The 13,283-nt window shown below is 40.0% G+C and overlaps 1 protein-coding gene across 3 annotated transcripts in view; it reads left to right on the plus strand.

Moving 5' to 3' along the window:
• The window catches only part of SPATA18 (spermatogenesis associated 18), a 39,367-nt gene extending 26,951 nt beyond the window's left edge, over positions 1–12,416 (plus strand). For 2 of the 3 annotated variants that reach the window (XM_059383765.1, XM_059383778.1), the window contains 6 exons: positions 258–416; positions 1,277–1,452; positions 4,660–4,783; positions 6,570–6,653; positions 9,737–9,782; positions 10,078–12,416. In XM_059383765.1, the coding sequence (XP_059239748.1) occupies positions 258–416; positions 1,277–1,452; positions 4,660–4,783; positions 6,570–6,653; positions 9,737–9,782; positions 10,078–10,085 (597 nt within the window). In that variant the 3' untranslated portion in view covers positions 10,086–12,416. Of the gene's footprint in view, positions 1–257; positions 417–1,276; positions 1,453–4,659; positions 4,834–6,569; positions 6,654–9,736; positions 9,783–10,077 lie in introns of those variants that run through there. The other variant, XR_009400982.1, reaches the window with a different exon arrangement.
• The last annotated feature ends 867 nt before the right edge of the window (positions 12,417–13,283 follow it).

The following is a 13,283-nucleotide window of genomic DNA, read 5'->3' on the forward strand; positions in this document are numbered from 1 at the left end:
GAACTTGAGGTTACTGGAACAATGACCAACTGTCTTGAAATAGATGAACATGCATAGTCACAGATGTATTTATGTACTTTTCAAAATTGAGGTACGTATTTTCTCCCAGACTAAAATTAGTTTTGATCAACTGTATTTAATGTTCAGAAGACCCACACGATGTTGAATTTTTGGTGGGTATTCTTTCTTCTTCTCTTACTTTGGATTTTTTACTCCCCTTCTTCTACCTAATAAATTGGCTGCATTTTTACATGCAGGAGGCATTCCATGTAGCTAAGATGGCATTCAGACATTTCAAGATCCGCGTGAGGAAATCGTTGACACCATCTCTCGCGGGGTCGAATAACTTTGAAGATGCTGTCTCGGATTATATCATTTGTCATCTTGATCTATATGATTCCCAAAGCAGTGTTAACGTAAGTGTTGGGTCTCTTAGTGGGACTGGTGTGCTGCGGCTGCTCTTTATATGGAAGACCAATAACTCAGAAATCCACCCAGTGCTCAGGATTGCTTTTATGTGACGGGATATCAGAAATGAGCAGCGGCCAACTGACTTTGTAGAACTGGTCATTATTGGCTCTTTCTTAGACTTTTATGGGGAAAAAAAATAGTCTGACCTTTATAGTTCTAGTCTTTGGATGGGTTCTTAAGACTGGAACTAGAATACCATAAGGCTTAAGAGCAATGGCTTTGAGGAAGGTCAGTGTAGACTCGCACCCTGGCTGTGCCACATCCTAGCTGTCTGACCTTGCACATTTACTTCACCTGTTTGTGCTTTACATGGGAGCCACAATGGCCATGACCCCATCAAGAGTTCTTGAGAGGATTAAGTGAAAAACAAGCAAGTAATTTGCTTAGCATAAGACTTGGCACATAGCAAATACCCAATAAGCCCAAGCTATTATAACTGCTGTTATTCTAGACTAGGAACAAGTTGGCACTTCCTGTACTTGCCCAGAAGAGAAAATTGAGGAAATAATGAATAAAAGCCACTCAGTGTATTTACTTTTAGTTTGGTGGGGGTGGGGGAGAGACTCTCTTGGCCTTCAGTACGCCATTTGTCCTCTGCATCATCTTTCCTCTTTCCCCAGTAGGGACTCTTTCTCCTTTAGCACGTGTGCAACTTTCCTAGTTTACAAACTAGTTTCCTAGTCTACAGTATCTTCACCCATGTGCTCTTTCCCTGCCCCAACCCCCCCCCCAACCCATCATAACCCCTTTTGGAGCTTCTTGTCACAGGTTGGTAACAAGGGGATGCCCTCTTTTTGTTTTCCAGGATGTGATCCGAGCCATGAATGTCAATCCCAAGATTTCATTTCCTCCTGAAGTTGACTTTTGCCTCCTCAGCAACTTCATCCAGGAGATATGCTGCATTGCCTTTGCCATGCAGGCTTTAGACCCACCCCTAGATATTGCATTTGGGGCGGACGGAGAAATTTTTAATGATTGCAAGTAAGAGACATAAGAGCACAAGCTAAGGGATTTTTGTTTTTTTAAACAATAAATAACCTTTTCTCTATTGCCTGGAAGCAATTTAGGGAAGAGAGCTCTGGGTGGGGAATCAACAGACATGAGCTGACTTCCGGTCCCTGCCATGTGCTTCTCTGTGCCACAGGGCAGATGCCACAGGGCAGACCCCTCTCCTGGCCTCGTTCTCTTTCCCAGTCAAATGTGACTCAGAGGTGATGTTATCATTTCCTCGGACTATATTGGTCTTGGGGGGAGCTAATGAGTACCCGGAACCTGTCTGGAACACTAAGAAAAGGGGCTGCCCTAAAAACACTCAAAAAAGGAACATGAATGTATATTCCTTTTTACCGGTTTCTACTGCAGTATTTTGGCTGGGTGTCTCCAAGTAGGGCACAGAGATATATCGCTTGTGTCAGAATTACTCAAGTCTTGTTAAAAAGGCAGGTTCCTGGATCACACCCCATGCTATTTTATGCAGCAGTTTTGGAATGGGGCTGAAGAATCTGCCATTTAACAAACACCCAGGTGTTCCTTACGCACACCAGCATTTGAGACTCATCAGGACCATTGAATTTCTATCAGCTTTTACATGGTAGATGTTTCCTATGTAAATGAGAAGAAATTAAATTAATTTAAAACATTTTACTGAGGGATGCCTGGGTGGCTCAGTTGGTTAAGCAGCTGCCTTAGGCTCAGGTCATGATCCCAGCATCCTGGGATCGAGTCCCACATCGGGCTCCTTGCTCGGCAGGGAGCCTGCTTCTCCCTCTGCCTCTGCCTGCCATTCTGTCTGCTTGTGCTGGCTCTCCCCCTCTCTCTCTCTGATAAATAAATAAAATCTTAAAAAAAAAACATTTTACTGAAACTTTATGGGATCTTATGATACAGCTGGAGGTTACTGGGAGGAGGCCAAGCTAGTGGTTAAGAACACTGTGAGGCTTGAGGCTCTGGCATTGAGCTGCTTGGGTTCAAATCCCAGCTCTCCCACCAATTAGTTCTATAACCCGGGGCATGCTACTTTATTTTTCTGTTTCTTGTTCCCTCTCGCTGTCAGATGGGGGAAATAATAATACCTATTTCCTGGGTCTGGAGAATGTTAACTGAACTTATTCAGAGAAAGTACTTAGGACACTGCTTGGCATGGGGACGCCTGGGTGCTTCAGTGGGTTAAGCGGTTAAGCTCTGATCAAGATCTTGGGGTCCTGGGATTGGGTCCCACATTGGACTCCATGTTCATTGGGGAGTCTGCTTATCTCTCTCTTTCTATTCTTCCTCCCTGCTTGTGCACTTTTTCTTTCTGTCTCATATAAATAAATACAATCTTAAAAAAGAAAACAGAAAAAGACACTGCTTGGCATGTAGTGAGCGCTCAGGGAATGTTAGCTCTTGGTCTTTGTTTAGATAGACGGTGGTGGCCCGATGTCCCTACGAGCTACTGATGACAGAGATGACATACCTTTCTTTTGCTTATCCAAATCACAATAAGGGTGTTTCCGATGCCGTCTAGCTTTTCCTGCCATTGCCCTGTTGCTGGTTTCTTTCAGATCATCGCTCCTAACACGTGTCCACTCATGGAAGAGCTGCTATTAGAACATTACACTGCAATTGACCTTTTTGATTTTCTTACAGAACATACTATTTTCAATCCTCTTCCCGTATTCCTTTCTCCTTTGCAGAACACATAGAACCACTCAGAAATGTTCATGCACTTTAGTTTATGGAATCTGCACATTTCACAGACCTCTGGGGGTCTCGTGCTTCTGTGCCTTTAATCAGATGGAAGGTGTTGCTTTGTGGAGCAGTCTGTAACCTATACCTCTGGAAGGTTGTGGAGCTGAAACTGGTTTTCCTAATAATGACTATTTGGTTCTCCTTGGAGGATGTCACAGAACAAGTTTAACCTTTAAAAAAACAAACAAACAAAAAAACACACACAAAAAACCCTGGCAGCCTTTCACGTATTTGAAGCAATTCCTCATATCTTCCTACTTCTGGCCTCATGGCTGTGGGTTTTTCCATATAAAGGGGATTTGAGACTTCCTGATAGAGCAGTTTCTTTGGCCTGTGCTCCATGCTCTTTTGAGTATTCCTATTTAAGTGTCTACACTGAATGTAGTCCCCTGCTTTGAATGGAAGAGTTTAGAGAAACTAATACCCTTTCCATTCTTATTCTCTGTCAATCCAGCTAATTTGTAGTAGTGTTTTCTGCTTTTTTTTTTCTTATATAGCACTGTTGTCGAACATTTTGAGTTCAACTGAAATCTGTTGTTTACTTGTACCATGATTAAGTCTTTTATCACCTCTATTTGTGCGATTATATGCTTTTTGGACTCAATTACAGAGCCTCATATGTATCCACACCACACTGTGTCTTATTAGATTCAGCTTATTGTTCCTGTCTGTTGAGCTATTTTTTTTTAAGATTTTATTTATTTATTTGACAGAGAGAGAGAGAGATTGCAAGTAGGCAGAGAGGCAGGCAGAGAGGCAGGCAGAAAGAAGGGGGAAGCAGGCTCCCTGCTGATCAGAGAGCCCGATGTGGGGCTCGATCCCAGGACCCTGAGATCATGACCTGGGCTGAAGGCAGAGGCTTAGCTCCCTGAGCTACCCAGGCACCCCTGCTGAGCTATTTCTTGATATTGTCATTTGTTTCTCTTTTCCTACCCATCCCTAGCCTTTGAGTGATTTACCTACAGTTCATGAAGGTCATTGGTGAACATGTTACTTATCAAAAGATTGAGAGAGAGCCGAATTCAAGATTTTATTGACTCATTAGTTATTTCACTTTGGGGTATGATCATTGAATCAGTTTCTAACCCACCTACTTAAGTCTATCATCCACCTACGTTTCTCTTATTTTGTCCACAAGGAGAGCATGAGAAATCTTTCAGGATACCTATAGGATTTCAGATGGTCTCTGTCTCCTGTGTTTCCCTGAATGGTAACTTGTAATTCTGAAAAAAGAAGGAATGTTGTTTAGCCTGACCTAGCTTGTTCTATGCGAGTCCATGTTGAGTCCTATCCTTGGTTGCTATTCTAAGAGCCCACAACCATCTCTTTGGCAACAGAATCAGGATCCATATTCCTCTAGACTGAGCATAATAAAAAATGAAAACTTACACTGATGACCTCCAGTTATACTACATAATCACTTAACCTTTTTTTTGTTCTTTTGTGTGTTTAAAATAGGTACCGTCGCAGCTATGACTCTGATTTCACTGCTCCCTTGGTCCTCTATCACGTGTGGCCTGCTCTCATGGAGAATGACTGTGTCATTATGAAGGGAGAAGCTGTCACCAAGAGAGGGGCTTTTGTACGGTGGCCTTGCATAGTGACAATTCATCCCAAGTGTTTGATTCACAAGTTCGAGAACATTTATAAACCCAGAGATTCTATAGAAGAAGTCTAAAGTTGCTTGATAAGGTTTCATACAAAGGAGAGGAAACAGACTGGTTGGGAAAGAAGAGATTCCTTTCTTTGATTCGTCCATGATTCTTCATAATTTCCTGGCAGTGACTTCTTTGTCTGTTGCTCTGTTTATAAGATGAAACTAGTCATATTTGCCTCCTCCATCTTAGAAATATGTTATTATAAAGGCAAAACTCTTTGAGCTTGTCTTATTGGAGGCCCTCTATAATTCTAAGCTTTGGGAAGTGATCAATTAACTTTCAGGAAGCAGTTGGCCAAATTTTTACTGACGATTATCCATGTTGGGAAACGATGAATGTGCTGTTTTTCTCTCCTTGGTATGATGTATAGGGAGTGGGGGAGGGATGAAAAAAAGAAGGCAGAGGAGGTGGGGAGAGAGTAGTCCATCTGTTTTGGAGGGTTACTTCCTGTGTGCATTGGTTGTAAAATGTTTTGAATGTGGTAAATAATTGAGCAGCCTTCAAAATGGAGTTGTAGCTATGAAAGTGTATTAATGTGTGTTGTGGTGGGGGCTGGGTGGCTACGGGGGCTTGGGTATTCCATGTAGTTCACACAATGGAGTTTTTATCCTACCTCTCCTAGAAAGAATTAAGTGAATTCTAAAGGGAAGCTCTTCAGTCCAGCGTAAAGCCACCATCTGGGTTGGCTCAGATCCCGTTCTCTTTGAGTGAGAGAATAGAGAAGGGCTTCAGTGGCATTTTTCCTAACATAAGGGAGAATGGGAGTAGAGTATTTTAAAAGAACTTAAGGGTTTTTGCAGCTTAAACATTCCACTGTAGTGAATAGTATCTCAATAAATTATTCTGTACTATGAAAGTTGAACCTACAGAAATTGGGTTGGGTTGATCTGACAGCCACCATGGTCTATGATGAATGAACTCATAAAACATGCTGCTTGCTCCTGCAACTATAACTTTCTGTTAAGAAATTCTAATTATGGACTCTCTGTAGTGCAATTTGGAAGGGAGGGAGAGGAAATAGCCACTATTTGTATATCCTACATCAAGTAGGCATTTTAATTTCCTTCTTCCTCTGCTCAAACATATCACCAACGTTTTCCCCAGCTTAAACTCCTAAAACAAAATGTGAAAACCCTAAAAGGAAGTACTTGGAATAAAATAAATAGTTGAATGAAGGGAAATTTGTAAGAAGGATTTTGCTAGTAAGATCTATTTATAGTCAATATATAGTTTTCTTATTCATTATTTTCATTAGTAGATGGGCAGCCATGTTGATTCCCCTCCCTCCCTCCTTCATTCATTAATTCATTTCATTCAACTGTATTCATTTATTCAATAGTCACTTTTGACTATTACGATTCAACAATGAACAAAAGAGACCCAAATCCCTGCCCACATTGGGCTTACATTCTCTGACACTTCCAAGCTTGAATGTAATTTCTAATGATTTACTCATCAAAATGAAATTCTAGCACCAAGACTTTGAGTATCTCAAAGTTCACTGTGATGGGGTTTTATCTGAGAAACACCCTGAAGTAATTGTCAAATATTGAGCAGCTGTAGGATGTGAAGTCTGTGTCTCATGCTGATTGGTGCCCAGTAAAGGGCAAGTATAATCGTATCAGGAAAACCTCCTAGTCCATGGGATTGCATATTGTTTGAAGCCATGCAAACTTTCACAAATTACTATTTCTCTCTCTCTCTTTTTAGTGGAATTCGGTGCGATCTGTAAGTCGATGTCGAAGCAGGAGTTTAAGCCCTGTCTGCCCCCGTAGCCGTATTGGTTTAAGCACGGTATATATCTAATAATTTTTATGCAAAGCATGTTATGGTTGACATTCTTATCTCCAACAGTCATCTCTACAAGAAGGGATTATAAGTCTATAGGTAGAAAGAGAACCTGTTGCAATAACCCCAAACTGATTTTTATGTTACCTCGCTCTAAGAAATTTATCATTCTAGAAAGAAGAAAGTAGAGGCTATATTTTCCTTAATTACTTCAAAGAATAATAGACTTTGCATATTTCATAGTTTTATTTTTGTTTTGGAATGAAAATGGGAAAGAGATACAGTCTTCTGAACAGAGGATGGAGTGACCCAAACACAGGTCCTCGGTTTCTCTTCAACCTATTGCACAAGTTTTGAGAAATTGCTCAAATGGTCTGGATTCCAGTTATAAAGGGCATTGTAGGTATTAATTTTCCTCCACACTTCAAAGTAGGAAGAATAACATTGGTCTCCTTGTGTATTAGTTCTTGGGAGGATTACTAATACCTCCCAAAAAATAACAGCAAAAACATTTTTGAAAACCAAAACATTATTATGCTTCACCACTGTTGATTTATTCAACAAATAATATTTAGTCAGTGCCTTTTGAGTACAGGACTGGATCAAGACATCTGGACACCAAATCGGCTAGTAATTTGCTGTTCCTTTGAATAAAAATTCTTTAAATATTTGTTCAGTCTTGTTTTAGGGAGAGTGGTGGAGGAGAACTATAGTTGGCAGGGCTCCAGTTTTCTGGAATTATCTCTAGTCATGCAACTCATGCCTAAACTTCTAAAACTTCCTCTGCAAAACAAAATAAAAAACAACCACCGCCACCCTCCGTTAATAAGGTCTACTTCTCTCAGTTTAGTGAGCATCTATTACTTCAACATACTCTTTAACAAATATCATTTCCTTTTCTGATGGATGCTAGGGGACACAAACATGATGAAAACATGATCTCTTCCCTGAATGGGTTTCAATATAGGAAGATCAACATGATTTCAACAGTCACTAAGTGTGGTATATGCCACCATCCATGCAAGAGGCATGAAGGACTACAGCCATAGAGGGGATAGGGACTCTTTCAGGACTTGGTAGTGAGGAAGGGGTTCATGGGCAAATTGGTACTTGATTTGGTTTTTTAGAATGGATGGAATTTCAATGAGCTGGGAAATTAAGGAGGAATATCCAGAAAAAGGAAATAGCCTGAGAATGGAAAAGGCATGTATCTGACACAGATCTTTCCTCATAGAGATTTTAATATAACTGACATCCATATTCATGAATAAGTATTTATGGTGGGTAAAAGCAAAAGGATAGTGCATTTAATGGACTGAAAAATAAAAAAGAAATCTTGAGAATTTTATCCTGCAAGAACCTCAATCTCCTTATTCTAAGATGACATGACTTACCAAAGAGCAGTATTAGACACCTCAAACATTCACAGATAGGGCAGATTTTTCCTCTGGACTCTCACTGAAAGGCTTATTTATTGGTGGGCAGTGTCCCTCCAATAAAACCCTCATGCAGGACTGCCTGGGTGGCTCAGTGGGTTAAGCCTCTGCCTTCAGCCCAGGTCACGATCTCAGGGTCCTGGGATCGAGTCCCATATCAGGCTCTCTGCTAGGGGGGGAGCCTGCTCCTTCCTTTCTCTCTCTCTACTTGTGATCTCTCTCTGTCAAATAAATAAAATCATTAAAAAAACACACACACAAAAAACCCCTCATGCATGTTTCACACCCCTTCTCTTTCCTGCTTTGTGCCCAAGGAGAATCAAATAATTTAAACTTTAGATGAAAATAAAATACGTTTTTTTTTAAAGTAGATTCCACACCCAATATGGAGCTCGAACTCATGAACCTGAGATCAAGGGTTGCACGCTCTACTGAGTGAGCCAGCCAGGTGCCCCTAAAATATACTATTAACGGTGAAGCCACTGCCCACTTTCTGGCCTCTTCCACCATCCTTTCCTTACAGTGATTGGGTACACCTGCAAAATAAAATACAAATTTTTTTGTTAGTCTGGTTTTGGGCTTATGAGGTCTTGATGCATCCAGAACAGCTTTCATCTTTGTTAGTGTCTAAAGTTTTTGAAAGCTCAGAGCAAGAATGTTGCTTGTAGTCAGTTATTTCTGAATCATAACAGGTGTGTAGGTATAGGCAATGGATTTTGCTTGGTGAAAGCAAAGGTAATATTTTTAAAATAAAATTTTTAATTTTTAAAATAATTTAAATGAAATTAAATTATATATTTAATTAATGAATTTATTTAATCAATAAATTAATAAATGGTTTTTATTATATATAAGTATATAATAAATAACAAATAAAACGATCATTATTAATAAATTAAATAAATTTAATTTAAATTTAAAATTTAATTTAAAATTAAATTAAAAAATTTAAAAAGTTTTTCGGGTGCCTGGGAGGCTTCGTGGGTTAAAGCTTCTGCCTTCGGGGATCGAGTCCCATATCAGGCTCTCTGCTCAGTGGAGAGCCTGCTTCCCCCACCTGCCCTCTCTTCCTGTCTCTCTGCCTACTTGTGATCTCTGTCTATCAAATAAATAAAATCTTAAAATTTAAAAAAAAATTTTTTAAAATAAAAATATTTAAAAAAGTTTTTAAATAAAAAAATTGCTTTGAAAACTAAGGTGAGATTTTCTGGAAAATGATTCTTTCCAGGGTTTTGGACACAGGACATGATTTATATAGAGATCTGATAGAGAGCGTTGGATCATTTTAGCTTTAATTGGGTAATCGTACTACTATTAATAACTATTTTCTGGAAAGTGTTGAATTCGACACGGTCACGAAGCACCCAATCTCAATGTCTTCAGCAGCTATTAAAACAAACAAATAAGCAAACAAACCAGCTTAGGCCACTGAGCCCAGATTTTATTGAATGACATGATTGAAACCACATTGAGGGCCCATTTACTTCAGGACGTATAAGAGGACTCGCATTGCTCAACTTCAGAGTTGACCATCATAGTTCTAAAGTGCCTCAGAACAACTATTTAGCTGGTTTTAGGAATAAAACATCAAAGGGATTCATTCTTTGAGCTCCATCTCCTGTGTCATTCACGTGACTCCTCTGTATTTTCCAGATATCTCGAAGCCGGAGCCCTTCTCCAATAAGATGCGGATTGCCGAGTAAGTGGAAAGGTTTAGACGGCTTTTTAATACCCTTCTTAACCCTCAGCCACATGCAGCAAAATGAATGCTTCACCTCCCGGGGAACATCTCTGACCTCTACCTCACACCTTCATTTTCGGGCCCTTCCGTTGATGGTGCCCTAGCGGGTCCCTTGGGTGACATGGGAGGAGCCTCTGAGTGAGAGGTTTTATCGTTGTAGACCCAGACCCGTCACCCCACTTTCATTTAGGTCCTTCCAAAAGAAAGTTGAAGAAAGTGACCATAATCAAGAACTCTTTGTTTTTCTCCCTAGGGTTTTAAAGCCACCAGACGTGTCCCTTTGCTACAGTACATCTGCACCAGCAACTTCCCCAGTGCCTGTCTCCTGTGCCTGCCTCAGAACTCACTAAAGATAATGTGAAAATGCAATTCTGTGTATCCCTCCACACGGAGAGTTAAATGTCTTGGCTTAGCATGTTTGTAACTTCAGATATATTGCATTTTATTTTATTTTAGAGATACAAATTCCATTACTTTGATAAAAATGATTGCATAGGTATTTAGGATCATATTCATTTGAAGCAAAGTCCCTCAGGGTTTTCATCCTCAAATACTAGGCTCTTCGGTGGCAACTGTAGAAACTTAAGCTGAGGATATTTGCCAAGTGGAGTTGAAAAGACAGAGTCAGTTTAGTTTATAGATGAATCATAAATGTTATAATTGCTGGTATTAGCTTAAGGCTTAGAAACAATATTGAGTGTTTTAGTTTTCTTTTGTTTGGAAGAGAGCCCTAATCCCAGGCTGGGGAATTTGTCCTAGTAGCGGTGACTTTGGGCTACCCGAAGATGGCATTGATTTCAGAGAATCGAGTTCACTGGCTGGCTTCTCTTTTCCTGATTTGAGACTGTCCTGTTTGGTTTAGTTGGGTACCAATGCCAAAGTTCCTTACCGAAGGAAATGTTCTTGCTTCATAAATGGGGAGAAGTGATTTGGCTGGAAGCCAGCTTTGAGAGAAATGTTAATTACTTCGTGTTTAACTCGTGGGAATGTTTCATACAGTTTTAATGTACATGTTACATATAGAAACGACATGGGCGTGTGCTGTATCTGTTCCACGTAGTTGTTTGCAAATTCAGTCCTTCTAAGAAGAGCATCTGACTAAAAATATCTAAGCTTGGGGCTTAAAACCAGGGGTACCTTTTATTGATTTTTAAATTGAGCCTCTATACCTTGATTTCTTTACTGTGAAGGACTGTTGAAAAAGTTCAAGTTTAATGTAATAATGGAACATAGCTTTCCCAAGATAAGTGATGTTTTGTCTGCTCCCCCCCCCCCCACTTTAACGTGGTCTTAAACACAAGACTCATGAATGACTGCTTTCTCTGTGTGCCTTTTGGAGAGAAACTATGAATTGACCACAGCTCCATCTGCACAAACTCAGTGCCCCAACTAGCACCTAATGCTTTTTAGGTGGAAAACAAAACAAAACAAGACAAACCCAAAGCAAGAACTTCTCTGAACCCTCTTGTCCCCTGTGCTGGTAGCTAGAGATGAGGAGAGACCTTCTCCATCCCCACCCCTTAGGTCTAATGGTCACCAACTTCATTCTCAAGTGTGAGGTTCATTTTTCTCCCTCTGTGTGTGTTTATGTAGTCATCGCATCAAGGCGAGGCAGCCCGCGGAAAGGAGGTGTTTAGGTAGTTCCTGTTCTGGCTTGGTCATCAGTTGGCTGTGTGGCCTTGAACAAGTTACTCCTCCTCTCTGAGTCTCAGTTTTATTTTAGAGTGTGTAGGTTGGATGAGATTAGTTGTTCTCTCAATGCTTGCAGATTCAGTGTTCCTTTATAACAAATGTTCTGGTTATTCTGAAATAAAATTCCATGTCCATATGACCCAAATGCATATAGACTTTTAAACAACGAGTATAGTATCCTAACTTGAGTACAAAGCAGAAAAAAGGAAAAGCAGTTTTTAATAACATGGGGTTCAGTCAGAAGGCTTCAGTCTTGCCATCCTAGATGATAAGATGAAATCATAGATGCTTAGCCCTGTGTGTAATCATGAGCTACAAATGCAGATCAATGAGCATTGTATTGGCAATATCACGAACAGCATTGGATATGATATTCTGAAATGGAGCACAACTCCCAATAAAGTTTTGAACAAAATCTTAGTCATGCCTTGATTTACATAGTAAGCACATTTCTGGAAAAGTCAGTGTACATTAAAACCATGCAACTATTACTTTGTGTTTTGTGTTAAAAAAAAAAACCCTTTTAAAAAATCTCACTAAGCAATGAGAATTCATTTTTAGGAGTTGAACTGGGGAACACAGGCCCTACTTAGAAAATGTTGACACATAGCTCAGTTTATTTGCTCTGTATCTTGTCTGGCCACTTGTCATTTCTCAGGTCTCTCATTTGAACTGTAACCACACAGGGAACAGTGGTGAAGAGTCTAGAATAATTTTTGGAAAGGATTCACAAAAGCAAAAAAGGTTGACCTGTACTCATCTGGGCACGCACCTTAATCTTAGTAACTTTGAAATATGAAAAACTCCTGCTTTGTCAACAGGTAAATGTCAATTTCTGTATGATTGATTCAACATCTAATAAAAAAAAATCAAGAAAAGGAGCAGTTCTGTATCTGTAGATTCTTTGCTATGAGATGCTTTCTTTCTAGATCCCCAAGTTGAGCAATAGCTTTTCCCCATCTCCATTCTGTAAGGTCTGAACCAGGGCCATGAATTCATTCCGTGTAAGTCTGGACCACACCCCTGCTCTGGTGTTAACCCTTTGATTGCTGCAATTTTATGCTGTAGCTTAACAGCCAGCTTTAGTTAATTTTATTCACAATCTATTGTCATCATATTCGAGATACCGTCTCTGAATAGTGCTTTACCATTTTTATGGAGCTCACACTTAACATTATTTCAGTTGCTCCTACAGCAAATTCAGGTGTGTCTTCAACTTATAGGTAAGGAAGCTGCTCCTCTGATACACCATGCCAACTTCTTCCAAGGCCTTTTTGTTCAGAATCACGTTCTTTTTTTTTTTTTTTTCTCCCCTTCTGTCATGGCCTATAACATCAGTTCTTTTGTTTACTGGTTCATACATTCCTACACTCTTGAACACTTACTCAGCGTGTAGCCTGGGTATGCTAGATTCAGTACCCACTCCTGGAGGTAGAGCAGTGGACGGGGTTCTGGCCCTCAGGGAGTTTGATGTTATGTCCAGTTGCATTCTTTGGTCACAGGAGGCAGATAATGACAGAAGACAAAAAAGAAAATGGAATCAGCACAGCATATCAGTTGAGGGATTTAAATAGATTAATTGGGAGGGCAAATACCCATATAGAAGGAAGTTATGCAAGGCAATAAGAGATATGTGGTGAACTGCAGAAGAGACCGTAACTCAGTGCAACTCACTTGTCATTCACAGGTGAATTATTCAACCTTTTAACAAATACCTACTACACCTATGATCCCAGGATCATTAATAATAAAATGAGTGTGAGGAGG

This window comes from Mustela nigripes, chromosome 1 (assembly GCF_022355385.1).
Source record: "Mustela nigripes isolate SB6536 chromosome 1, MUSNIG.SB6536, whole genome shotgun sequence".
In the NCBI taxonomy this organism is placed as follows: Eukaryota; Metazoa; Chordata; class Mammalia; order Carnivora; family Mustelidae; genus Mustela; species Mustela nigripes.